The 24,969-nt window shown below is 57.4% G+C and overlaps 3 protein-coding genes across 4 annotated transcripts; all 3 read right to left on the bottom strand.

The window, feature by feature from the left end:
* Positions 1–1,735: 1,735 nt before the first annotated feature.
* On the bottom strand, positions 1,736–24,618 carry LOC125701045 (protein MANBAL-like). 2 transcript variants are annotated; one of them, XM_048962497.1, is made up of 4 exons: positions 24,533–24,618; positions 3,337–3,435; positions 2,714–2,908; positions 1,736–2,245 (listed from the first exon to the last, which is right to left on the bottom strand). In XM_048962497.1, exons 1-4 carry the CDS (start codon positions 24,584–24,586, stop codon positions 2,138–2,140), a joined length of 456 nt encoding a protein of 151 aa, XP_048818454.1. In that variant the 5' UTR covers positions 24,587–24,618; the 3' UTR covers positions 1,736–2,137. The 2 variants fall into 2 exon arrangements, with proteins under 2 accessions (XP_048818454.1, XP_048818455.1); XM_048962498.1 differs by lacking the exons at positions 3,337–3,435; positions 24,533–24,618 and adding an exon at positions 5,355–5,372.
* LOC125701053 (protein MANBAL-like) lies at positions 12,586–14,229 on the bottom strand. The gene is made up of 2 exons (XM_048962509.1): positions 13,564–14,229; positions 12,586–13,095 (listed from the first exon to the last, which is right to left on the bottom strand). The coding sequence occupies exons 1-2, from the start codon at positions 13,711–13,713 to the stop codon at positions 12,988–12,990; spliced, it is 258 nt and encodes an 85-aa protein (XP_048818466.1). The 5' UTR covers positions 13,714–14,229; the 3' UTR covers positions 12,586–12,987.
* Positions 18,193–19,450, bottom strand: LOC125701054 (protein MANBAL-like). The gene is made up of 2 exons (XM_048962510.1): positions 18,989–19,450; positions 18,193–18,520 (listed from the first exon to the last, which is right to left on the bottom strand). Exons 1-2 carry the CDS (start codon positions 19,136–19,138, stop codon positions 18,413–18,415), a joined length of 258 nt encoding a protein of 85 aa, XP_048818467.1. The 5' UTR covers positions 19,139–19,450; the 3' UTR covers positions 18,193–18,412.
* Positions 24,619–24,969: the final 351 nt, after the last annotated feature.

The following is a 24,969-nucleotide window of genomic DNA, read 5'->3' as shown; positions in this document are numbered from 1 at the left end:
CCAGTAGGTTGTGACTAACACCATTGCTTTAAATCCTTTACCCAGCACCCCCACGATAACGAGTGGGTTCATCGCTTGCTAAAAAAGGGTTAATGAATTGAAGCTAACAAGAGGAGGGGAAAAAAAAGGAAAAAAGGCACTACTCAGACTAAGTAGTGCTCAAAGTTTACAAATATCCCAGAACACTGGCAGTACGCCTAATCTTTCAAGGTCAGGTTTTCCAGCACAGAAACCTGAACTACTGATAATGCTCCCTAACGAAGCTCTCTAAGAGCAGAGAGAAAAAGAGATTCGTTCAAAAAGCTAAAAAGCAGTCGAGCCCCACGTTGGGCGCCAAAAATCTGTCACGGATTTGACCAGATCAATCTATGTCCGTGACAGGGGGAACAGGCCTCTGCCCTCCCCCCCCCCCCCACCCCAGTCCCACAAAAATGGGAAGGAAGGAAGGGAGGAAAAGAACAGCGGCAACAATCTATGGAGGAAAACTTATTTTACTATAATATTGGAATACAAGATAACACAATAGATACAATTTAATTGCAATTGAGATTAATAAATCAGACAAGATGAGAGAGAGAGTTCCCGGGACCGATTCAAACCTGAAAAGCTTGGAACGGCTAGGAAAGCACCCTCCAGCACCCACTGCAAGGCAGCAAGAGAGCGCCCCCCCCACCCGGAAGAGCCAGATCCCGTGACTGCTGTAATGTACAGGGATAGGTAGCTGGGATTGGGGCAGTGACACTTTAATGCCCCGTACACTACATGATGTTTTGATGTGGAATACTGAAACCCAAAAACAAAAAAAACATAGAACCATGACACGCACTAACCGCTCCTCAATACTCCGTTTCCCTCCTTTGCAGCCAGCTCCTTGGCTGCACGCAGCCCCACAGTCCGCTCTTTCCTCTCCAGCAGTGCAGCAGGCAGGCGGGCAGGCAGGCAGGCAGGCAGCAGAAGGCAGTGCCGTGTAGCACGCTGGACCCAGTGCACCGTGCAGGCTCCTTCGTGGAAGGAGGAAGACGCCGACGCGCCAATCCAAAATGGCAGGCAGACACTCTTGACGTGCAGCCTCTGCTCTCCTCTCCTCCCCTCTCTCGGGCTCCGGCTCAGCAAGGTGCCCTCGCAGCACCCAGACGCTCCACACGCGCCGCTGCCCATGACGCGCTCAAAGCCATTGCAGCTGAAGCAGCGCAGCACGGCTCGCTGCCCACCCGGCTCACGCCTGAGCTCTGGGCCCGAGGCGCGCTCACCTGCAGCCCTCCCGCTGCCCTCTCCTCCTGCCCCACTCCCAGCGCTGCTCTTCACACCAGCCCACCCGCACTTGAACTCCTCGCGGCTCAACGGCAGCCTGACGTGCAGGCCACGGCTGCCCGCAGCTGCAGCTGGCCTTCCCAGGGCAAGCAGGAACAGTCAGTGCTACAGAAGGCTGGAAAAGCCACCAGGCAAGCTGGAGAGACAAGCTCAAGGGGCTGAGTGCAGGGACACCTTTCTTCCTCGCGCGCTGCTTCCTCTCCTTTTGTTTCTCTCACTCCTCACAGAGCAAGCTGATGCTCACACTCTTCGCTGGCACTTACGCTTTGGCTGAAAGGCCACCCCTTGGGAAGACCAACATGGAAACGCGGGAAAAGCAGCTCCATCTCCAGGGAGGGACGTGAAGCCGGCCGGTTCATCGCCCTGCCACTGCCAGCCCAAGCCAGGCATGTTTTGACCAGCTACTGAAAGAGGCAGCACCAGGTTGAAAAGGTTTCTTTCCCTTTTATTTTAAACTAAGGGATTTGGGTTGCATTTTGTAGATATGTCAACAGACAATAAGATAGCCAGGATACCGCTCATGACCAACGACATGCGGTAAGTTCACCTCATCATCAACATTCTGAAACAGCTATCGAGCTGAAGGACCCTGAAGGAATGCAGCGTCCCCAGCTCTTGCCTGACATGAAATCCCGCACAGGCAAAGTCCGATTTGTTGGTCACGCATCAGAAGCCCTTCCAGCTTCCTCAGTTCCTCTCCAATGTCCATGCAAGGGAAAGCACGGCCACGCCACAAAACCAGACGTACAGTGCGCTGCCTTTGGAGCACCTCTCACGAAGCATTCCCGCTGCTCCCTTTGGCCTTTGAGGCTTAGCGCTCAAGCCCTCACCGTTTCTTTTTGCTTTCCTTCTTGGCTTTCTTGCTCAGCTGTGCAGCACTTGCCTTTGGTTTCTTCACCGTCTCCCAAGTCTTAGACTCCAAGCCGTCCGAGTCCTACAGGAATCAATTCACAAACAGTCAGGGAACTTTCTGACAATTGCCTGACAGCTCGCTTTGGGAGCTCAAGTCACCTGACTGGGCAGCTTTGGGTGCCAGCGCTGCACATTGCCTTCCTGACATCAGGGCACAACAGAAACTCCACCTCTCTCTTGTTCCCCAAAATCCCACGGAAGCTACAGTCTACAGGCCTTGCCTGCAAGGCAGTCCCTGCACAGGGGGACGCCCTGCCTGCCACTCACAGCCCACAGAAGCAGCAGCAGCACGACGATAAGATCAGCTTGCACCTCCAGGCTCCTTGCGTGCCACCAGGAACAGCACGCACGCCCAAGGAAGCACAGAACAAACTGCCGCACTCTCAGCAATGCCGCGGCGCGCTACCGTAGGCAACGGCTCCAGCTGCTTCCCTCCCAGCCCATTTCCTCAGCATTTCTATCAACCTCTATCAAACAGAGCGCTACTTACTGTCTCTGGGCACTTGGGAACTGGCAGCATTATGGCCAACACGCACACAAGCTGGAAAACGGCTCCAAAGAAGAGGCCGTAGCGCAGCACGTTCTCCATCAGCGTGGGCTCAGGGATCTCAGGGGGCGAGAAATGCAGCTCAGCGGCCATAGCGCAGACAGCCTGCTGCTCTGCTGCTCTCCAGGAGGCTGCTTTCTACAAGGGGCAAACGAGAGCCATCATTCCATTCGTGCGCTCCAACGGTGCGACTTCCTGCTAGCAAAAACTCCCAGCCTGACTCACAGACGTGCTCTCAAGATAGCCTTGGTCTTCCGACCCAACCACAAGGAGGGACGCCAAACTTGCACGTCAGCAAGAGCTGAACAGGCAAGAATCAACTTCTCCCTGAGCTTGATCACACACGCACGACCACTGTCTCAGTACCACTAACAACAATAGTATTCATACCATCACTTGCACATTTGCATCTACCTGGCTACGTACGTGTTCACGGCCTTGCTGCTGCTGTGCCGTACGGCACCAAGCACAGCAGTAAAGCACGCAGAAAGCCCATCTGCTGAGGACAGGGGGATGAGCTGGGCTCACGCCTAAGCACTGCTTACTGCAAAGGAAGGCACACCTACCTGGCAACGGCCACGCAGGATGCTCGACACACACTCACACACTGTTCTCCTGGGGCCCAACGCAACGGCGCAGCCACTCACACTCTGCTCCTCGACGGTCTGCAACACAAAAGTCACAAGCTGGAAATTCAATCCATCCAAGATGCCATCGGGCCTCCGTGCTCACGGCACTCGCACTCATGTCTTTGCATGATCAATCAGGCGTGTGCTTACCGAGTGAGCGCTGCTCACTGCCACTCGACACCAGCAATCTACCCCTAACTGTCAAGTATGAACAGGAACCTATGCCTAACACTAAAAGACTACAAGTAACCTATGCCTAACTCTAACTCAAGAACAGGAACCTATGCCTAACACTAAAAGACTAAAAGTAACCTACGCCTAACTCTAAAATACGAACAATAACCTACTCCTAACACTAACACTAAACGCTAAAATCAACAACAACAACTAAACAATAACTGCCGCAGCATTTAAATGGGAAGAGGAGAACTTGGCTCCCCAGGAGGCTCGGAGGAGGAGCTGATGGAAACTCATGCCACCCAGCTAATGCTGGGGGCGGGGGCCGCGCAGCGGGTAGGGAGCCGAGCGCCTGGACCAGCGACGGTGGAGCTGGGACATCGCCAATGCGGGGCCTGGCACGGTGGTGTGGTGCCAGGCCAGCTGTGCCGCAGGCGGATCCACCTCCATGGGCTCATCTGCAGGTGGATCCACCTCCATGGGCTCATCCGGAGGTGGATCCACCTCCATGGGCTCCACGGAGGTGGTCACCGCGCTGGCCCAGGCGCGATGGAAACGCACTCTCTGCCCCCTCCTCCGCTTGATCTTAAGGGCGGCCCCCCTCCTCCTCTTTGCCTCTGGGAAGCCAAGCTCCCTCTTCCCATTTAAAATAGGGCAAGCATCGCCCCTCGCTCGCTTCACTCCAGCCATGGCTGTCATGAGCTCTCAGAGCGAGTGCGTTGGCCGGGGCAGCGGTGACCAAGGTGACGGCTGTGATGCGGCGAAGGTTCTAAAATGGCAGCCGCACTGCTGGCAATGGCGTTCCACATAGCATGAGGAGGGGGCTGCAGGACAGGGCACCGGACGGCAGCTAGAAGGCACTCCCTGTGCCCAGCGGGCAGCCCTTCTCTCCGGAAAGCAAGAGGCCACACAGGAGCCGGCCCCGAGAAAAGGGCCCTCGGCCTCCTTCATCCTCTCCCTGCTTCCACACGGGAATCTGTTGGGGCTGGCACACGCAGCACACGGCGCCATGTTCAGGGGCCTCCCGAGCCCAGCGCCAACAACAGCAGGCTCCAAAGCGCACCTGACTACGCCTGCCTCCTGGCACACACAAGCTCCGCTTTCCACCTTAGCATCCAGCGCCTCTTCTTGCGCCTCACGGCTGGGGATTCAACCATTCCCTACAATCAATACCGCCAGCTGCATTTTCATTACAATCACTCTGACTCCATTCCACATCCACGCACAATGCTGGCACACACACACAGGGCCACCCTGGCTCACCGAAGCTTTGCGGGGACCCACACAACAGCATGAGCAAAGCAGGCAGAAACGTGCCGTGCTCCTGACTGATGGCAATCTGAAAATCTCCCTCTCCCTCCCCCCCACTCTACTAAGGCAGCACTTCTCCCAAGCGACAAACACAATCACACACAACTGCAGCCCTGGCTCGGCCCGACGAAGCACATCTTCACAAACCTTCTTCCAGCTCCGCGCCCTCCGGCCAACACAGCGCCCACGCGCCTTGCTCCACTGCCCGCCCGGGCTTTGCTGGCGACAACTAGGCCCTACGGGGCCTCCTCCTTCACACACCCCAAACACCAACACAGCTCCGCACTCGCACGGCCTTCCCTGAGAGGAAGCTGCCCCCCGACCCCGCACCACTCGCCGGCGCCGCACGCATCGCCTCTGCGTGCCGGCAGCACCGCCAGCTCCTCCCCCGAGCGCCCCTCCATGCCCCCGCACCCAGGCCCGACCCCGCTCCCAGCACACAGCCCGCTCCTCCCGGCCCCGCTCACCGGCCCGGCGCCGCCATGCCGCGCTGCCCCGGAAGTGCTCTCCGCCGGCACGAAGCACTTCCTGCCCCGGCCCTACCAACCGCCTGCGGCGTCACGTTGCTAAAGGCGGCCTGGGGGCGGCCTGGGGGCGGCCCGGGGCCTGGAGGAGGGGGAGCGGCAGCTGGGGGGGTCCGCTGCCGGATTCCCCTCGGGTGGCGCCGGCGGCATGCAACTTGTCTTCTTCCTCTTTTCTGCCTTTTCCCTTTTCCCCCTTTGGCTTTCCTTTGCCTTTCTTTTCTTTTCCTTGCTTCTCTTTCTCTCTTCCCCTTCACATTTCCCTTTTTCTTTCATTTCTTACTCCCCTCCTCTCCCCTCCCCTCTGTTTGCTTTCTGTCTACACTCAGTCTGCACACCTCCAATGGACATGCCTGGAGAAGATCACCTAAGCAGGCAATAAATGGCTTGTGCTGTGCTTCACTGCTTTGTGCTCCTGAAAGACACTGATTTGTTTTGCCCTTTCCTAAGCCCCAGGTATCAGGAGGGCCCGGCTGGCTTTGCTGCGGAGCCTTATCACCCCACAGTCTGAAGACTTGCGGGAAAAGCTCAGCAGCTCCGTAGCTGCCAAGGGAAGATTTCATGCCCTGGCCTTCATACAGCCCGGCTCTCCCCGCTCTGCTCTGCGCTCCTGCCATCCCCTGCAGCCCCTGTGCTGCGACAAACACGAGCGCGGCTCGGGCCCAACGCCCTCCCTGCTGCACGCCCTCTCACGGCCCCATGTGCTGCACCCACACCACTGCCCCAGCCCCGCAGCCCTCCTGCCCGCAGCGCAGCCCCACGCACCGGCCTCGGCCCCAGCCCCCAGCAGCTGATGGAGCTGACTCAGCCCCCGCTGCATCCACACCCAAACCTAACACGCACTAACCGCTCCTCAATACTCCGTTTCCCTCCTTTGCAGCCAGCTCCTTGGCTGCACGCAGCCCCACAGTCCGCTCTTTCCTCTCCAGCAGTGCAGCAGGCAGGCGGGCAGGCAGGCAGGCAGGCAGCAGAAGGCAGTGCCGTGTAGCACGCTGGACCCAGTGCACCGTGCAGGCTCCTTCGTGGAAGGAGGAAGACGCCGACGCGCCAATCCAAAATGGCAGGCAGACACTCTTGACGTGCAGCCTCTGCTCTCCTCTCCTCCCCTCTCTCGGGCTCCGGCTCAGCAAGGTGCCCTCGCAGCACCCAGACGCTCCACACGCGCCGCTGCCCATGACGCGCTCAAAGCCATTGCAGCTGAAGCAGCGCAGCACGGCTCGCTGCCCACCCGGCTCACGCCTGAGCTCTGGGCCCGAGGCACGCTCACCTGCAGCCCTCCCGCTGCCCTCTCCTCCTGCCCCACTCCCAGCGCTGCTCTTCACACCAGCCCACCCGCACTTGAACTCCTCGCGGCTCAACGGCAGCCTGACGTGCAGGCCACGGCTGCCCGCAGCTGCAGCTGGCCTTCCCAGGGCAAGCAGGAACAGTCAGTGCTACAGAAGGCTGGAAAAGCCACCAGGCAAGCTGGAGAGACAAGCTCAAGGGGCTGAGTGCAGGGACACCTTTCTTCCTCGCGCGCTGCTTCCTCTCCTTTTGTTTCTCTCACTCCTCACAGAGCAAGCTGATGCTCACACTCTTCGCTGGCACTTACGCTTTGGCTGAAAGGCCACCCCTTGGGAAGACCAACATGGAAACGCGGGAAAAGCAGCTCCATCTCCAGGGAGGGACGTGAAGCCGGCCGGTTCATCGCCCTGCCACTGCCAGCCCAAGCCAGGCATGTTTTGACCAGCTACTGAAAGAGGCAGCACCAGGTTGAAAAGGTTTCTTTCCCTTTTATTTTAAACTAAGGGATTTGGGTTGCATTTTGTAGATATGTCAACAGACAATAAGATAGCCAGGATACCGCTCATGACCAACGACATGCGGTAAGTTCACCTCATCATCAACATTCTGAAACAGCTATCGAGCTGAAGGACCCTGAAGGAATGCAGCGTCCCCAGCTCTTGCCACACATGAAATCCCGCACAGGCAAAGTCCGATTTGTTGGTCACGCATCAGAAGCCCTTCCAGCTTCCTCAGTTCCTCTCCAATGTCCATGCAAGGGAAAGCACGGCCACGCCACAAAACCAGACGTACAGTGCGCTGCCTTTGGAGCACCTCTCACGAAGCATTCCCGCTGCTCCCTTTGGCCTTTGAGGCTTAGCGCTCAAGCCCTCACCGTTTCTTTTTGCTTTCCTTCTTGGCTTTCTTGCTCAGCTGTGCAGCACTTGCCTTTGGTTTCTTCACCGTCTCCCAAGTCTTAGACTCCAAGCCGTCCGAGTCCTACAGGAATCAATTCACAAACAGTCAGGGAACTTTCTGACAATTGCCTGACAGCTCGCTTTGGGAGCTCAAGTCACCTGACTGGGCAGCTTTGGGTGCCAGCGCTGCACATTGCCTTCCTGACATCAGGGCACAACAGAAACTCCACCTCTCTCTTGTTCCCCAAAATCCCACGGAAGCTACAGTCTACAGGCCTTGCCTGCAAGGCAGTCCCTGCACAGGGGGACGCCCTGCCTGCCACTCACAGCCCACAGAAGCAGCAGCAGCACGACGATAAGATCAGCTTGCACCTCCAGGCTCCTTGCGTGCCACCAGGAACAGCACGCACGCCCAAGGAAGCACAGAACAAACTGCCGCACTCTCAGCAATGCCGCGGCGCGCTACCGTAGGCAACGGCTCCAGCTGCTTCCCTCCCAGCCCATTTCCTCAGCATTTCTATCAACCTCTATCAAACAGAGCGCTACTTACTGTCTCTGGGCACTTGGGAACTGGCAGCATTATGGCCAACACGCACACAAGCTGGAAAACGGCTCCAAAGAAGAGGCCGTAGCGCAGCACGTTCTCCATCAGCGTGGGCTCAGGGATCTCAGGGGGCGAGAAATGCAGCTCAGCGGCCATAGCGCAGACAGCCTGCTGCTCTGCTGCTCTCCAGGAGGCTGCTTTCTACAAGGGGCAAACGAGAGCCATCATTCCATTCGTGCGCTCCAACGGTGCGACTTCCTGCTAGCAAAAACTCCCAGCCTGACTCACAGACGTGCTCTCAAGATAGCCTTGGTCTTCCGACCCAACCACAAGGAGGGACGCCAAACTTGCACGTCAGCAAGAGCTGAACAGGCAAGAATCAACTTCTCCCTGAGCTTGATCACACACGCACGACCACTGTCTCAGTACCACTAACAACAATAGTATTCATACCATCACTTGCACATTTGCATCTACCTGGCTACGTACGTGTTCACGGCCTTGCTGCTGCTGTGCCGTACGGCACCAAGCACAGCAGTAAAGCATGCAGAAAGCCCATCTGCTGAGGACAGGGGGATGAGCTGGGCTCACGCCTAAGCACTGCTTACTGCAAAGGAAGGCACACCTACCTGGCAACGGCCACGCAGGATGCTCGACACACACTCACACACTGTTCTCCTGGGGCCCAACGCAACGGCGCAGCCACTCACACTCTGCTCCTCGACGGTCTGCAACACAAAAGTCACAAGCTGGAAATTCAATCCATCCAAGATGCCATCGGGCCTCCGTGCTCACGGCACTCGCACTCATGTCTTTGCATGATCAATCAGGCGTGTGCTTACCGAGTGAGCGCTGCTCACTGCCACTCGACACCAGCAATCTACCCCTAACTGTCAAGTATGAACAGGAACCTATGCCTAACACTAAAAGACTACAAGTAACCTATGCCTAACTCTAACTCAAGAACAGGAACCTATGCCTAACACTAAAAGACTAAAAGTAACCTACGCCTAACTCTAAAATACGAACAATAACCTACTCCTAACACTAACACTAAACGCTAAAATCAACAACAACAACTAAACAATAACTGCCGCAGCATTTAAATGGGAAGAGGAGAACTTGGCTCCCCAGGAGGCTCGGAGGAGGAGCTGATGGAAACTCATGCCACCCAGCTAATGCTGGGGGCGGGGGCCGCGCAGCGGGTAGGGAGCCGAGCGCCTGGACCAGCGACGGTGGAGCTGGGACATCGCCAATGCGGGGCCTGGCACGGTGGTGTGGTGCCAGGCCAGCTGTGCCGCAGGCGGATCCACCTCCATGGGCTCATCTGCAGGTGGATCCACCTCCATGGGCTCATCCGGAGGTGGATCCACCTCCATGGGCTCCACGGAGGTGGTCACCGCGCTGGCCCAGGCGCGATGGAAACGCACTCTCTGCCCCCTCCTCCGCTTGATCTTAAGGGCGGCCCCCCTCCTCCTCTTTGCCTCTGGGAAGCCAAGCTCCCTCTTCCCATTTAAAATAGGGCAAGCATCGCCCCTCGCTCGCTTCACTCCAGCCATGGCTGTCATGAGCTCTCAGAGCGAGTGCGTTGGCCGGGGCAGCGGTGACCAAGGTGACGGCTGTGATGCGGCGAAGGTTCTAAAATGGCAGCCGCACTGCTGGCAATGGCGTTCCACATAGCATGAGGAGGGGGCTGCAGGACAGGGCACCGGACGGCAGCTAGAAGGCACTCCCTGTGCCCAGCGGGCAGCCCTTCTCTCCGGAAAGCAAGAGGCCACACAGGAGCCGGCCCCGAGAAAAGGGCCCTCGGCCTCCTTCATCCTCTCCCTGCTTCCACACGGGAATCTGTTGGGGCTGGCACACGCAGCACACGGCGCCATGTTCAGGGGCCTCCCGAGCCCAGCGCCAACAACAGCAGGCTCCAAAGCGCACCTGACTACGCCTGCCTCCTGGCACACACAAGCTCCGCTTTCCACCTTAGCATCCAGCGCCTCTTCTTGCGCCTCACGGCTGGGGATTCAACCATTCCCTACAATCAATACCGCCAGCTGCATTTTCATTACAATCACTCTGACTCCATTCCACATCCGCGCACAATGCTGGCACACACACACAGGGCCACCCTGGCTCACCGAAGCTTTGCGGGGACCCACACAACAGCATGAGCAAAGCAGGCAGAAACGTGCCGTGCTCCTGACTGATGGCAATCTGAAAATCTCCCTCTCCCTCCCCCCCACTCTACTAAGGCAGCACTTCTCCCAAGCGACAAACACAATCACACACAACTGCAGCCCTGGCTCGTCCCGACGAAGCACATCTTCACAAACCTTCTTCCAGCTCCGCGCCCTCCGGCCAACACAGCGCCCACGCGCCTTGCTCCACTGCCCGCCCGGGCTTTGCTGGCGACAACTAGGCCCTACGGGGCCTCCTCCTTCACACACCCCAAACACCAACACAGCTCCGCACTCGCACGGCCTTCCCTGAGAGGAAGCTGCCCCCCGACCCCGCACCACTCGCCGGCGCCGCACGCATCGCCTCTGCGTGCCGGCAGCACCGCCAGCTCCTCCCCCGAGCGCCCCTCCATGCCCCCGCACCCAGGCCCGACCCCGCTCCCAGCACACAGCCCGCTCCTCCCGGCCCCGCTCACCGGCCCGGCGCCGCCATGCCGCGCTGCCCCGGAAGTGCTCTCCGCCGGCAGGAAGCACTTCCTGCCCCGGCCCTACCAACCGCCTGCGGCGTCACGTTGCTAAAGGCGGCCTGGGGGCGGCCTGGGGGCGGCCCGGGGCCTGGAGGAGGGGGAGCGGCAGCTGGGGGGGTCCGCTGCCGGATTCCCCTCGGGTGGCGCCGGCGGCATGCAACTTGTCTTCTTCCTCTTTTCTGCCTTTTCCCTTTTCCCCCTTTGGCTTTCCTTTGCCTTTCTTTTCTTTTCCTTGCTTCTCTTTCTCTCTTCCCCTTCACATTTCCCTTTTTCTTTCATTTCTTACTCCCCTCCTCTCCCCTCCCCTCTGTTTGCTTTCTGTCTACACTCAGTCTGCACACCTCCAATGGACATGCCTGGAGAAGATCACCTAAGCAGGCAATAAATGGCTTGTGCTGTGCTTCACTGCTTTGTGCTCCTGAAAGACACTGATTTGTTTTGCCCTTTCCTAAGCCCCAGGTATCAGGAGGGCCCGGCTGGCTTTGCTGCGGAGCCTTATCACCCCACAGTCTGAAGACTTGCGGGAAAAGCTCAGCAGCTCCGTAGCTGCCAAGGGAAGATTTCATGCCCTGGCCTTCATACAGCCCGGCTCTCCCCGCTCTGCTCTGCGCTCCTGCCATCCCCTGCAGCCCCTGTGCTGCGACAAACACGAGCGCGGCTCGGGCCCAACGCCCTCCCTGCTGCACGCCCTCTCACGGCCCCATGTGCTGCACCCACACCACTGCCCCAGCCCCGCAGCCCTCCTGCCCGCAGCGCAGCCCCACGCACCGGCCTCGGCCCCAGCCCCCAGCAGCTGATGGAGCTGACTCAGCCCCCGCTGCATCCACACCCAAACCTAACACGCACTAACCGCTCCTCAATACTCCGTTTCCCTCCTTTGCAGCCAGCTCCTTGGCTGCACGCAGCCCCACAGTCCGCTCTTTCCTCTCCAGCAGTGCAGCAGGCAGGCGGGCAGGCAGGCAGGCAGGCAGCAGAAGGCAGTGCCGTGTAGCACGCTGGACCCAGTGCACCGTGCAGGCTCCTTCGTGGAAGGAGGAAGACGCCGACGCGCCAATCCAAAATGGCAGGCAGACACTCTTGACGTGCAGCCTCTGCTCTCCTCTCCTCCCCTCTCTCGGGCTCCGGCTCAGCAAGGTGCCCTCGCAGCACCCAGACGCTCCACACGCGCCGCTGCCCATGACGCGCTCAAAGCCATTGCAGCTGAAGCAGCGCAGCACGGCTCGCTGCCCACCCGGCTCACGCCTGAGCTCTGGGCCCGAGGCGCGCTCACCTGCAGCCCTCCCGCTGCCCTCTCCTCCTGCCCCACTCCCAGCGCTGCTCTTCACACCAGCCCACCCGCACTTGAACTCCTCGCGGCTCAACGGCAGCCTGACGTGCAGGCCACGGCTGCCCGCAGCTGCAGCTGGCCTTCCCAGGGCAAGCAGGAACAGTCAGTGCTACAGAAGGCTGGAAAAGCCACCAGGCAAGCTGGAGAGACAAGCTCAAGGGGCTGAGTGCAGGGACACCTTTCTTCCTCGCGCGCTGCTTCCTCTCCTTTTGTTTCTCTCACTCCTCACAGAGCAAGCTGATGCTCACACTCTTCGCTGGCACTTACGCTTTGGCTGAAAGGCCACCCCTTGGGAAGACCAACATGGAAACGCGGGAAAAGCAGCTCCATCTCCAGGGAGGGACGTGAAGCCGGCCGGTTCATCGCCCTGCCACTGCCAGCCCAAGCCAGGCATGTTTTGACCAGCTACTGAAAGAGGCAGCACCAGGTTGAAAAGGTTTCTTTCCCTTTTATTTTAAACTAAGGGATTTGGGTTGCATTTTGTAGATATGTCAACAGACAATAAGATAGCCAGGATACCGCTCATGACCAACGACATGCGGTAAGTTCACCTCATCATCAACATTCTGAAACAGCTATCGAGCTGAAGGACCCTGAAGGAATGCAGCGTCCCCAGCTCTTGCCACACATGAAATCCCGCACAGGCAAAGTCCGATTTGTTGGTCACGCATCAGAAGCCCTTCCAGCTTCCTCAGTTCCTCTCCAATGTCCATGCAAGGGAAAGCACGGCCACGCCACAAAACCAGACGTACAGTGCGCTGCCTTTGGAGCACCTCTCACGAAGCATTCCCGCTGCTCCCTTTGGCCTTTGAGGCTTAGCGCTCAAGCCCTCACCGTTTCTTTTTGCTTTCCTTCTTGGCTTTCTTGCTCAGCTGTGCAGCACTTGCCTTTGGTTTCTTCACCGTCTCCCAAGTCTTAGACTCCAAGCCGTCCGAGTCCTACAGGAATCAATTCACAAACAGTCAGGGAACTTTCTGACAATTGCCTGACAGCTCGCTTTGGGAGCTCAAGTCACCTGACTGGGCAGCTTTGGGTGCCAGCGCTGCACATTGCCTTCCTGACATCAGGGCACAACAGAAACTCCACCTCTCTCTTGTTCCCCAAAATCCCACGGAAGCTACAGTCTACAGGCCTTGCCTGCAAGGCAGTCCCTGCACAGGGGGACGCCCTGCCTGCCACTCACAGCCCACAGAAGCAGCAGCAGCACGACGATAAGATCAGCTTGCACCTCCAGGCTCCTTGCGTGCCACCAGGAACAGCACGCACGCCCAAGGAAGCACAGAACAAACTGCCGCACTCTCAGCAATGCCGCGGCGCGCTACCGTAGGCAACGGCTCCAGCTGCTTCCCTCCCAGCCCATTTCCTCAGCATTTCTATCAACCTCTATCAAACAGAGCGCTACTTACTGTCTCTGGGCACTTGGGAACTGGCAGCATTATGGCCAACACGCACACAAGCTGGAAAACGGCTCCAAAGAAGAGGCCGTAGCGCAGCACGTTCTCCATCAGCGTGGGCTCAGGGATCTCAGGGGGCGAGAAATGCAGCTCAGCGGCCATAGCGCAGACAGCCTGCTGCTCTGCTGCTCTCCAGGAGGCTGCTTTCTACAAGGGGCAAACGAGAGCCATCATTCCATTCGTGCGCTCCAACGGTGCGACTTCCTGCTAGCAAAAACTCCCAGCCTGACTCACAGACGTGCTCTCAAGATAGCCTTGGTCTTCCGACCCAACCACAAGGAGGGACGCCAAACTTGCACGTCAGCAAGAGCTGAACAGGCAAGAATCAACTTCTCCCTGAGCTTGATCACACACGCACGACCACTGTCTCAGTACCACTAACAACAATAGTATTCATACCATCACTTGCACATTTGCATCTACCTGGCTACGTACGTGTTCACGGCCTTGCTGCTGCTGTGCCGTACGGCACCAAGCACAGCAGTAAAGCACGCAGAAAGCCCATCTGCTGAGGACAGGGGGATGAGCTGGGCTCACGCCTAAGCACTGCTTACTGCAAAGGAAGGCACACCTACCTGGCAACGGCCACGCAGGATGCTCGACACACACTCACACACTGTTCTCCTGGGGCCCAACGCAACGGCGCAGCCACTCACACTCTGCTCCTCGACGGTCTGCAACACAAAAGTCACAAGCTGGAAATTCAATCCATCCAAGATGCCATCGGGCCTCCGTGCTCACGGCACTCGCACTCATGTCTTTGCATGATCAATCAGGCGTGTGCTTACCGAGTGAGCGCTGCTCACTGCCACTCGACACCAGCAATCTACCCCTAACTGTCAAGTATGAACAGGAACCTATGCCTAACACTAAAAGACTACAAGTAACCTATGCCTAACTCTAACTCAAGAACAGGAACCTATGCCTAACACTAAAAGACTAAAAGTAACCTACGCCTAACTCTAAAATACGAACAATAACCTACTCCTAACACTAACACTAAACGCTAAAATCAACAACAACAACTAAACAATAACTGCCGCAGCATTTAAATGGGAAGAGGAGAACTTGGCTCCCCAGGAGGCTCGGAGGAGGAGCTGATGGAAACTCATGCCACCCAGCTAATGCTGGGGGCGGGGGCCGCGCAGCGGGTAGGGAGCCGAGCGCCTGGACCAGCGACGGTGGAGCTGGGACATCGCCAATGCGGGGCCTGGCACGGTGGTGTGGTGCCAGGCCAGCTGTGCCGCAGGCGGATCCACCTCCATGGGCTCATCTGCAGGTGGATCCACCTCCATGGGCTCATCCGGAGGTGGATCCACCTCCATGGGCTCCACGGAGGTGGTCACCGCGCTGGCCCAGGCGCGATGGAAACGCACTCTCTGCCCCCTCCTCCGCTTGATCTTAAGGGCGGCCCCCCTCCTCCTCTTTGCCTCTGGGAAGCCAAGCTCCCTCTTCCCATTTAAAATAGGGCAAGCATCGCCCCTCGCTCGCTTCACTCCAGCCATGGCTGTCATGAGCTCTCAGAGCGAGTGCGTTGGCCGGGGCAGCGGTGACCAAGGTGACGGCTGTGATGCGGCGAAGGTTCTAAAATGGCAGCCGCACTGCTGGCAATGGCGTTCCACATAGCATGAGGAGGGGGCTGCAGGACAGGGCACCGGACGGCAGCTAGAAGGCACTCCCTGTGCCCAGCGGGCAGCCCTTCTCTCCGGAAAGCAAGAGGCCACACAGGAGCCGGCCCCGAGAAAAGGGCCCTCGGCCTCCTTCATCCTCTCCCTGCTTCCACACGGGAATCTGTTGGGGCTGGCACACGCAGCACACGGCGCCATGTTCAGGGGCCTCCCGAGCCCAGCGCCAACAACAGCAGGCTCCAAAGCGCACCTGACTACGCCTGCCTCCTGGCACACACAAGCTCCGCTTTCCACCTTAGCATCCAGCGCCTCTTCTTGCGCCTCACGGCTGGGGATTCAACCATTCCCTACAATCAATACCGCCAGCTGCATTTTCATTACAATCACTCTGACTCCATTCCACATCCGCGCACAATGCTGGCACACACACACAGGGCCACCCTGGCTCACCGAAGCTTTGCGGGGACCCACACAACAGCATGAGCAAAGCAGGCAGAAACGTGCCGTGCTCCTGACTGATGGCAATCTGAAAATCTCCCTCTCCCTCCCCCCCACTCTACTAAGGCAGCACTTCTCCCAAGCGACAAACACAATCACACACAACTGCAGCCCTGGCTCGGCCCGACGAAGCACATCTTCACAAACCTTCTTCCAGCTCCGCGCCCTCCGGCCAACACAGCGCCCACGCGCCTTGCTCCACTGCCCGCCCGGGCTTTGCTGGCGACAACTAGGCCCTACGGGGCCTCCTCCTTCACACACCCCAAACACCAACACAGCTCCGCACTCGCACGGCCTTCCCTGAGAGGAAGCTGCCCCCCGACCCCGCACCACTCGCCGGCGCCGCACGCATCGCCTCTGCGTGCCGGCAGCACCGCCAGCTCCTCCCCCGAGCGCCCCTCCATGCCCCCGCACCCAGGCCCGACCCCGCTCCCAGCACACAGCCCGCTCCTCCCGGCCCCGCTCACCGGCCCGGCGCCGCCATGCCGCGCTGCCCCGGAAGTGCTCTCCGCCGGCACGAAGCACTTCCTGCCCCGGCCCTACCAACCGCCTGCGGCGTCACGTTGCTAAAGGCGGCCTGGGGGCGGCCTGGGGGCGGCCCGGGGCCTGGAGGAGGGGGAGCGGCAGCTGGGGGGGTCCGCTGCCGGATTCCCCTCGGGTGGCGCCGGCGGCATGCAACTTGTCTTCTTCCTCTTTTCTGCCTTTTCCCTTTTCCCCCTTTGGCTTTCCTTTGCCTTTCTTTTCTTTTCCTTGCTTCTCTTTCTCTCTTCCCCTTCACATTTCCCTTTTTCTTTCATTTCTTACTCCCCTCCTCTCCCCTCCCCTCTGTTTGCTTTCTGTCTACACTCAGTCTGCACACCTCCAATGGACATGCCTGGAGAAGATCACCTAAGCAGGCAATAAATGGCTTGTGCTGTGCTTCACTGCTTTGTGCTCCTGAAAGACACTGATTTGTTTTGCCCTTTCCTAAGCCCCAGGTATCAGGAGGGCCCGGCTGGCTTTGCTGCGGAGCCTTATCACCCCACAGTCTGAAGACTTGCGGGAAAAGCTCAGCAGCTCCGTAGCTGCCAAGGGAAGATTTCATGCCCTGGCCTTCATACAGCCCGGCTCTCCCCGCTCTGCTCTGCGCTCCTGCCATCCCCTGCAGCCCCTGTGCTGCGACAAACACGAGCGCGGCTCGGGCCCAACGCCCTCCCTGCTGCACGCCCTCTCACGGCCCCATGTGCTGCACCCACACCACTGCCCCAGCCCCGCAGCCCTCCTGCCCGCAGCGCAGCCCCACGCACCGGCCTCGGCCCCAGCCCCCAGCAGCTGATGGAGCTGACTCAGCCCCCGCTGCATCCACACCCAAACCTAACACGCACTAACCGCTCCTCAATACTCCGTTTCCCTCCTTTGCAGCCAGCTCCTTGGCTGCACGCAGCCCCACAGTCCGCTCTTTCCTCTCCAGCAGTGCAGCAGGCAGGCGGGCAGGCAGGCAGGCAGGCAGCAGAAGGCAGTGCCGTGTAGCACGCTGGACCCAGTGCACCGTGCAGGCTCCTTCGTGGAAGGAGGAAGACGCCGACGCGCCAATCCAAAATGGCAGGCAGACACTCTTGACGTGCAGCCTCTGCTCTCCTCTCCTCCCCTCTCTCGGGCTCCGGCTCAGCAAGGTGCCCTCGCAGCACCCAGACGCTCCACACGCGCCGCTGCCCATGACGCGCTCAAAGCCATTGCAGCTGAAGCAGCGCAGCACGGCTCGCTGCCCACCCGGCTCACGCCTGAGCTCTGGGCCCGAGGCGCGCTCACCTGCAGCCCTCCCGCTGCCCTCTCCTCCTGCCCCACTCCCAGCGCTGCTCTTCACACCAGCCCACCCGCACTTGAACTCCTCGCGGCTCAACGGCAGCCTGACGTGCAGGCCACGGCTGCCCGCAGCTGCAGCTGGCCTTCCCAGGGCAAGCAGGAACAGTCAGTGCTACAGAAGGCTGGAAAAGCCACCAGGCAAGCTGGAGAGACAAGCTCAAGGGGCTGAGTGCAGGGACACCTTTCTTCCTCGCGCGCTGCTTCCTCTCCTTTTGTTTCTCTCACTCCTCACAGAGCAAGCTGATGCTCACACTCTTCGCTGGCACTTACGCTTTGGCTGAAAGGCCACCCCTTGGGAAGACCAACATGGAAACGCGGGAAAAGCAGCTCCATCTCCAGGGAGGGACGTGAAGCCGGCCGGTTCATCGCCCTGCCACTGCCAGCCCAAGCCAGGCATGTTTTGACCAGCTACTGAAAGAGGCAGCACCAGGTTGAAAAGGTTTCTTTCCCTTTTATTTTAAACTAAGGGATTTGGGTTGCATTTTGTAGATATGTCAACAGACAATAAGATAGCCAGGATACCGCTCATGACCAACGACATGCGGTAAGTTCACCTCATCATCAACATTCTGAAACAGCTATCGAGCTGAAGGACCCTGAAGGAATGCAGCATCCCCAGCTCTTGCCACACATGAAATCCCGCACAGGCAAAGTCCGATTTGTTGGTCACGCATCAGAAGCCCTTCCAGCTTCCTCAGTTCCTCTCCAATGTCCATGCAAGGGAAAGCACGGCCACGCCACAAAACCAGACGTACAGTGCGCTGCCTTTGGAGCACCTCTCACGAAGCATTCCCGCTGCTCCCTTTGGCCTTTGAGGCTTAGCGCTCAAGCCCTCACCGTTTCTTTTTGCTTTCCTTCTTGGCTTTCTTGCTCAGCTGTGCAGCACTTGCCTTTGGTTTCTTCACCGTCTCCCAAGTCTTAGACTCCAAGCCGTCCGAGTCCTACAGGAATCAATTCACAAACAGTCAGGGAACTTTCTGACAATTGCCTGACAGCTCGCTTTGGGAGCTCAAGTCACCTGACTGGGCAGCTTTGGGTGCCAGCGCTGCACATTGCCTTCCTGACATCAGGGCACAACAGAAACTCCACCTCTCTCTTGTTCCCCAAAATCCCACGGAAGCTACAGTCTACAGGCCTTGCCTGCAAGGCAGTCCCTGCACAGGGGGACGCCCTGCCTGCCACTCACAGCCCACAGAAGCAGCAGCAGCACGACGATAAGATCAGCTTGCACCTCCAGGCTCCTTGCGTGCCACCAGGAACAGCACGCACGCCCAAGGAAGCACAGAACAAACTGCCGCACTCTCAGCAATGCCGCGGCGCGCTACCGTAGGCAACGGCTCCAGCTGCTTCCCTCCCAGCCCATTTCCTCAGCATTTCTATCAACCTCTATCAAACAGAGCGCTACTTACTGTCTCTGGGCACTTGGGAACTGGCAGCATTATGGCCAACACGCACACAAGCTGGAAAACGGCTCCAAAGAAGAGGCCGTAGCGCAGCACGTTCTCCATCAGCGTGGGCTCAGGGATCTCAGGGGGCGAGAAATGCAGCTCAGCGGCCATAGCGCAGACAGCCTGCTGCTCTGCTGCTCTCCAGGAGGCTGCTTTCTACAAGGGGCAAACGAGAGCCATCATTCCATTCGTGCGCTCCAACGGTGCGACTTCCTGCTAGCAAAAACTCCCAGCCTGACTCACAGACGTGCTCTCAAGATAGCCTTGGTCTTCCGACCCAACCACAAGGAGGGACGCCAAACTTGCACGTCAGCAAGAGCTGAACAGGCAAGAATCAACTTCTCCCTGAGCTTGATCACACACGCACGACCACTGTCTCAGTACCACTAACAACAATAGTATTCATACCATCACTTGCACATTTGCATCTACCTGGCTACGTACGTGTTCACGGCCTTGCTGCTGCTGTGCCGTACGGCACCAAGCACAGCAGTAAAGCATGCAGAAAGCCCATCTGCTGAGGACAGGGGGATGAGCTGGGCTCACGCCTAAGCACTGCTTACTGCAAAGGAAGGCACACCTACCTGGCAACGGCCACGCAGGATGCTCGACACACACTCACACACTGTTCTCCTGGGGCCCAACGCAACGGCGCAGCCACTCACACTCTGCTCCTCGACGGTCTGCAACACAAAAGTCACAAGCTGGAAATTCAATCCATCCAAGATGCCATCGGGCCTCCGTGCTCACGGCACTCGCACTCATGTCTTTGCATGATCAATCAGGCGTGTGCTTACCGAGTGAGCGCTGCTCACTGCCACTCGACACCAGCAATCTACCCCTAACTGTCAAGTATGAACAGGAACCTATGCCTAACACTAAAAGACTACAAGTAACCTATGCCTAACTCTAACTCAAGAACAGGAACCTATGCCTAACACTAAAAGACTAAAAGTAACCTACGCCTAACTCTAAAATACGAACAATAACCTACTCCTAACACTAACACTAAACGCTAAAATCAACAACAACAACTAAACAATAACTGCCGCAGCATTTAAATGGGAAGAGGAGAACTTGGCTCCCCAGGAGGCTCGGAGGAGGAGCTGATGGAAACTCATGCCACCCAGCTAATGCTGGGGGCGGGGGCCGCGCAGCGGGTAGGGAGCCGAGCGCCTGGACCAGCGACGGTGGAGCTGGGACATCGCCAATGCGGGGCCTGGCACGGTGGTGTGGTGCCAGGCCAGCTGTGCCGCAGGCGGATCCACCTCCATGGGCTCATCTGCAGGTGGATCCACCTCCATGGGCTCATCCGGAGGTGGATCCACCTCCATGGGCTCCACGGAGGTGGTCACCGCGCTGGCCCAGGCGCGATGGAAACGCACTCTCTGCCCCCTCCTCCGCTTGATCTTAAGGGCGGCCCCCCTCCTCCTCTTTGCCTCTGGGAAGCCAAGCTCCCTCTTCCCATTTAAAATAGGGCAAGCATCGCCCCTCGCTCGCTTCACTCCAGCCATGGCTGTCATGAGCTCTCAGAGCGAGTGCGTTGGCCGGGGCAGCGGTGACCAAGGTGACGGCTGTGATGCGGCGAAGGTTCTAAAATGGCAGCCGCACTGCTGGCAATGGCGTTCCACATAGCATGAGGAGGGGGCTGCAGGACAGGGCACCGGACGGCAGCTAGAAGGCACTCCCTGTGCCCAGCGGGCAGCCCTTCTCTCCGGAAAGCAAGAGGCCACACAGGAGCCGGCCCCGAGAAAAGGGCCCTCGGCCTCCTTCATCCTCTCCCTGCTTCCACACGGGAATCTGTTGGGGCTGGCACACGCAGCACACGGCGCCATGTTCAGGGGCCTCCCGAGCCCAGCGCCAACAACAGCAGGCTCCAAAGCGCACCTGACTACGCCTGCCTCCTGGCACACACAAGCTCCGCTTTCCACCTTAGCATCCAGCGCCTCTTCTTGCGCCTCACGGCTGGGGATTCAACCATTCCCTACAATCAATACCGCCAGCTGCATTTTCATTACAATCACTCTGACTCCATTCCACATCCGCGCACAATGCTGGCACACACACACAGGGCCACCCTGGCTCACCGAAGCTTTGCGGGGACCCACACAACAGCATGAGCAAAGCAGGCAGAAACGTGCCGTGCTCCTGACTGATGGCAATCTGAAAATCTCCCTCTCCCTCCCCCCCACTCTACTAAGGCAGCACTTCTCCCAAGCGACAAACACAATCACACACAACTGCAGCCCTGGCTCGTCCCGACGAAGCACATCTTCACAAACTTTCTTCCAGCTCCGCGCCCTCCGGCCAACACAGCGCCCACGCGCCTTGCTCCACTGCCCGCCCGGGCTTTGCTGGCGACAACTAGGCCCTACGGGGCCTCCTCCTTCACACACCCCAAACACCAACACAGCTCCGCACTCGCACGGCCTTCCCTGAGAGGAAGCTGCCCCCCGACCCCGCACCACTCGCCGGCGCCGCACGCATCGCCTCTGCGTGCCGGCAGCACCGCCAGCTCCTCCCCCGAGCGCCCCTCCATGCCCCCGCACCCAGGCCCGACCCCGCTCCCAGCACACAGCCCGCTCCTCCCGGCCCCGCTCACCGGCCCGGCGCCGCCATGCCGCGCTGCCCCGGAAGTGCTCTCCGCCGGCACGAAGCACTTCCTGCCCCGGCCCTACCAACCGCCTGCGGCGTCACGTTGCTAAAGGCGGCCTGGGGGCGGCCTGGGGGCGGCCCGGGGCCTGGAGGAGGGGGAGCGGCAGCTGGGGGGGTCCGCTGCCGGATTCCCCTCGGGTGGCGCCGGCGGCATGCAACTTGTCTTCTTCCTCTTTTCTGCCTTTTCCCTTTTCCCCCTTTGGCTTTCCTTTGCCTTTCTTTTCTTTTCCTTGCTTCTCTTTCTCTCTTCCCCTTCACATTTCCCTTTTTCTTTCATTTCTTACTCCCCTCCTCTCCCCTCCCTTCCGTTTGCTTTCTGTCTACACTCAGTCTGCACACCTCCAATGGACATGCCTGGAGAAGATCACCTAAGCAGGCAATAAATGGCTTGTGCTGTGCTTCACTGCTTTGTGCTCCTGAAAGACACTGATTTGTTTTGCCCTTTCCTAAGCCCCAGGTATCAGGAGGGCCCGGCTGGCTTTGCTGCGGAGCCTTATCACCCCACAGTCTGAAGACTTGCGGGAAAAGCTCAGCAGCTCCGTAGCTGCCAAGGGAAGATTTCATGCCCTGGCCTTCATACAGCCCGGCTCTCCCCGCTCTGCTCTGCGCTCCTGCCATCCCCTGCAGCCCCTGTGCTGCGACAAACACGAGCGCGGCTCGGGCCCAACGCCCTCCCTGCTGCACGCCCTCTCACGGCCCCATGTGCTGCACCCACACCACTGCCCCAGCCCCGCAGCCCTCCTGCCCGCAGCGCAGCCCCACGCACCGGCCTCGGCCCCAGCCCCCAGCAGCTGATGGAGCTGACTCAGCCCCCGCTGCATCCACACCCAAACCTAACACGCACTAACCGCTCCTCAATACTCCGTTTCCCTCCTTTGCAGCCAGCTCCTTGGCTGCACGCAGCCCCACAGTCCGCTCTTTCCTCTCCAGCAGTGCAGCAGGCAGGCGGGCAGGCAGGCAGGCAGGCAGCAGAAGGCAGTGCCGTGTAGCACGCTGGACCCAGTGCACCGTGCAGGCTCCTTCGTGGAAGGAGGAAGACGCCGACGCGCCAATCCAAAATGGCTGGCAGACACTCTTGACGTGCAGCCTCCCCTCCCTTCCCCTGCCCTCCCCTCCCCTCCCCTCGTGTTACTTTGCTTTTTCCTTCCCTTCCCTTCCCCTTTCTCTCTTTTTTTTTTGGTTCAGCAGTGAAGCTCTTAAGGCTCATACTGAATTTTTTACCCTTCAGAACACAGCACATGAAATTAGATGTTGCCTGGTTATTAAGATAGTCAGCGAGATATCCTGTCGAGAGGATTTGAAAGTTTGTAATATAGCAAAGCTGCAGTGAAGCTGAGAGTAGGAACTAAAGGATGCAGCTGAGTCATGAGATGCATAGCAAGCCACCTTCCTAATTTCTAATTCCTTCCCACAGCCAAACTCAATCAGCATTTACCTGAAAAGCATATTTCTCAGACTTTGTCTTTTGGGAGCGAGGTTTGAAATCTGCAGTTAGGCCCCATAATTCTGTCTGTATTTTATTCTTTAATGCAGATGAATTTATCTACCTGGCATGCAACCTGTAGTCACTTGACACCAAATTGATATACTTGGAAATGGCACACTTAAGGGATCCCAGACATACAAGGATGTACGAATGGGGTTTAAAACTTGGAGACATTCACAAACCTAGAGGATATTTTGCAACATCTCGTGAAATTGGATAACTGAAAAAATTGGACCATACTTTGAATAATAAATATCCAGTGCAAACAATGATTACACAATTTATTCGATTTAAAAATAATATCATGGTGAATCCTGCTAGGAAAACATCAGGAAAAAATAGGGGAAATCTCCCAACTGGCATTAGCTGCATTTTTCTTAGACAATTAATAGAATTAGTTCTAGTGAAGAATCTCAAGGTAAGTAGTTTCTCTATGTTGTACAGCAAAATTAATACACAAAGTATCTGCAAGAAGCATCAGGATGAAAGAGTTGCTGTAAAATCAGTGATGTTACTGAGGCTACAAGAAAAGTGAAGTCAGCACACCCATATGGTAACAGGAATCAACATATTTTGTGTAAGAGACCAGGAATGCTAATAAAATATGAGGGCAATGAGACCTTCAGTAGAAAACAAAATCCAAACCGTAGCCATAATTTGGAAATAACTTCATTTAAAAAAATAATTTGAATATTTGATTTCTGTGTTATTGGTCTCAGTTCTTCTGATATTTCATGACCACGGTATAGAGGCTTTCAATTTTCTGATGGATAGCAGTTAACATTCAGATCAGATATTAGGAGGACTTTGCCAATTGGGTGGTCAGTGACATGCTGAAGACAACAAAGTGAAATGCTGTTAAATCTCTTTGATTAGAGCATTTCAAGAAGACATTGTGTTCTGTCTTTGTGCTTGGAGATGTACTAAATGACCTCTGAAATCCTTCCCAGCCCTGCATTTCAGTGATTCTGACTCAGAATAGTGATCCATTCTAAATTTATTTTAATCAATGTAGAGAAAAGTTCAAGTCAGTTGCCTAATGACAGCTTCAGCTCACACAAGGACTTTAACCTTCCAACACTGTGCCTCATTTATTACATGGTACATTCACTGATACTAGAGGAGGCTGAACATACTATTACTGGCAAGAGAACTGATATAACCAGCAGGACTCTGAGGCAGTTCCACCCTAGCTATTTGTGATTCAGTGATGAGCCATGTATTTGCGTTCATATCACAGGCATGCCAGAACTGCTAATTTCCTAGGAAAACCCATATCACAGAATTGTAGGGGTTGGAAGGGACCTCCAGAGATCATCGTGTCCAACCCCCAAATATATCTTAATACATCTTTAGATAGTTACCTTAAAAACTGTTTGCAGGTGGGGACACTCCCCCCCCTTCTTGTGTGCTGTCATTCTAATGTCTGATTTCCCATGCTCTCACTCACACCACTCATCCAACTGAAGTCCTCAGCTCCATGCAAGTCCACGTAAACCGCTGGCAGCACAGGTGATCTCACAGCACATGCCTGACATCCCTGTGAAACAGAACCAAAGAATCATAGAATTATAGAACGGCTTGGGTTGGAAGGGACCTCAAGGATGCTCAAACTCCAACCTGCTGCTGCACCACCAACCACCATACCTAACCTCAGACCAGGCTGCCCAGGGCTCCGTCCAACCTGGCCTTGAACAGCTCCAGGCACAGTGGGGGAAATAATACTGATGTTTTGAGCAGGTGCTTGTGTTTGGACTCTTTGTTAGTGTTTTTTAGGTTAAAAATCATACCTTGACAACTT

Source organism: Lagopus muta, chromosome 16, assembly GCF_023343835.1.
Source record: "Lagopus muta isolate bLagMut1 chromosome 16, bLagMut1 primary, whole genome shotgun sequence".
NCBI lineage: Eukaryota > Metazoa > Chordata > Aves > Galliformes > Phasianidae > Lagopus > Lagopus muta.
This window is presented reverse-complemented; position numbering and strand designations above follow the sequence as displayed.

What these genes read in the sequence shown, in the direction of transcription:
- LOC125701053 (XM_048962509.1), bottom strand. Translation starts at nt 13,713, where the DNA reads ATGGCCGCTGAGCTGCATTTCTCGCCCCCTGAGATCCCTGAGCCCACG. An exon ending in TTCCCAAGTGCCCAGAGACA is followed by an intron (nt 13,096 to 13,563) that starts GTAAGTAGCGCT and finishes TGATTCCTGTAG; the next exon opens with GACTCGGACGGCTTGGAGTC.
- LOC125701054 (XM_048962510.1), bottom strand. Translation starts at nt 19,138, where the DNA reads ATGGCCGCTGAGCTGCATTTCTCGCCCCCTGAGATCCCTGAGCCCACG. An exon ending in TTCCCAAGTGCCCAGAGACA is followed by an intron (nt 18,521 to 18,988) that starts GTAAGTAGCGCT and finishes TGATTCCTGTAG; the next exon opens with GACTCGGACGGCTTGGAGTC.
- LOC125701045 (XM_048962497.1), bottom strand. Translation starts at nt 24,586, where the DNA reads ATGACAGCACACAAGAAGGGGGGGGAGTGTCCCCACCTGCAAACAGTT. An exon ending in ACCTGCAAACAGTTTTTAAG is followed by an intron (nt 3,436 to 24,532) that starts GTAACTATCTAA and finishes TTTGTGTTGCAG; the next exon opens with ACCGTCGAGGAGCAGAGTGT. An exon ending in TTCCCAAGTGCCCAGAGACA is followed by an intron (nt 2,246 to 2,713) that starts GTAAGTAGCGCT and finishes TGATTCCTGTAG; the next exon opens with GACTCGGACGGCTTGGAGTC.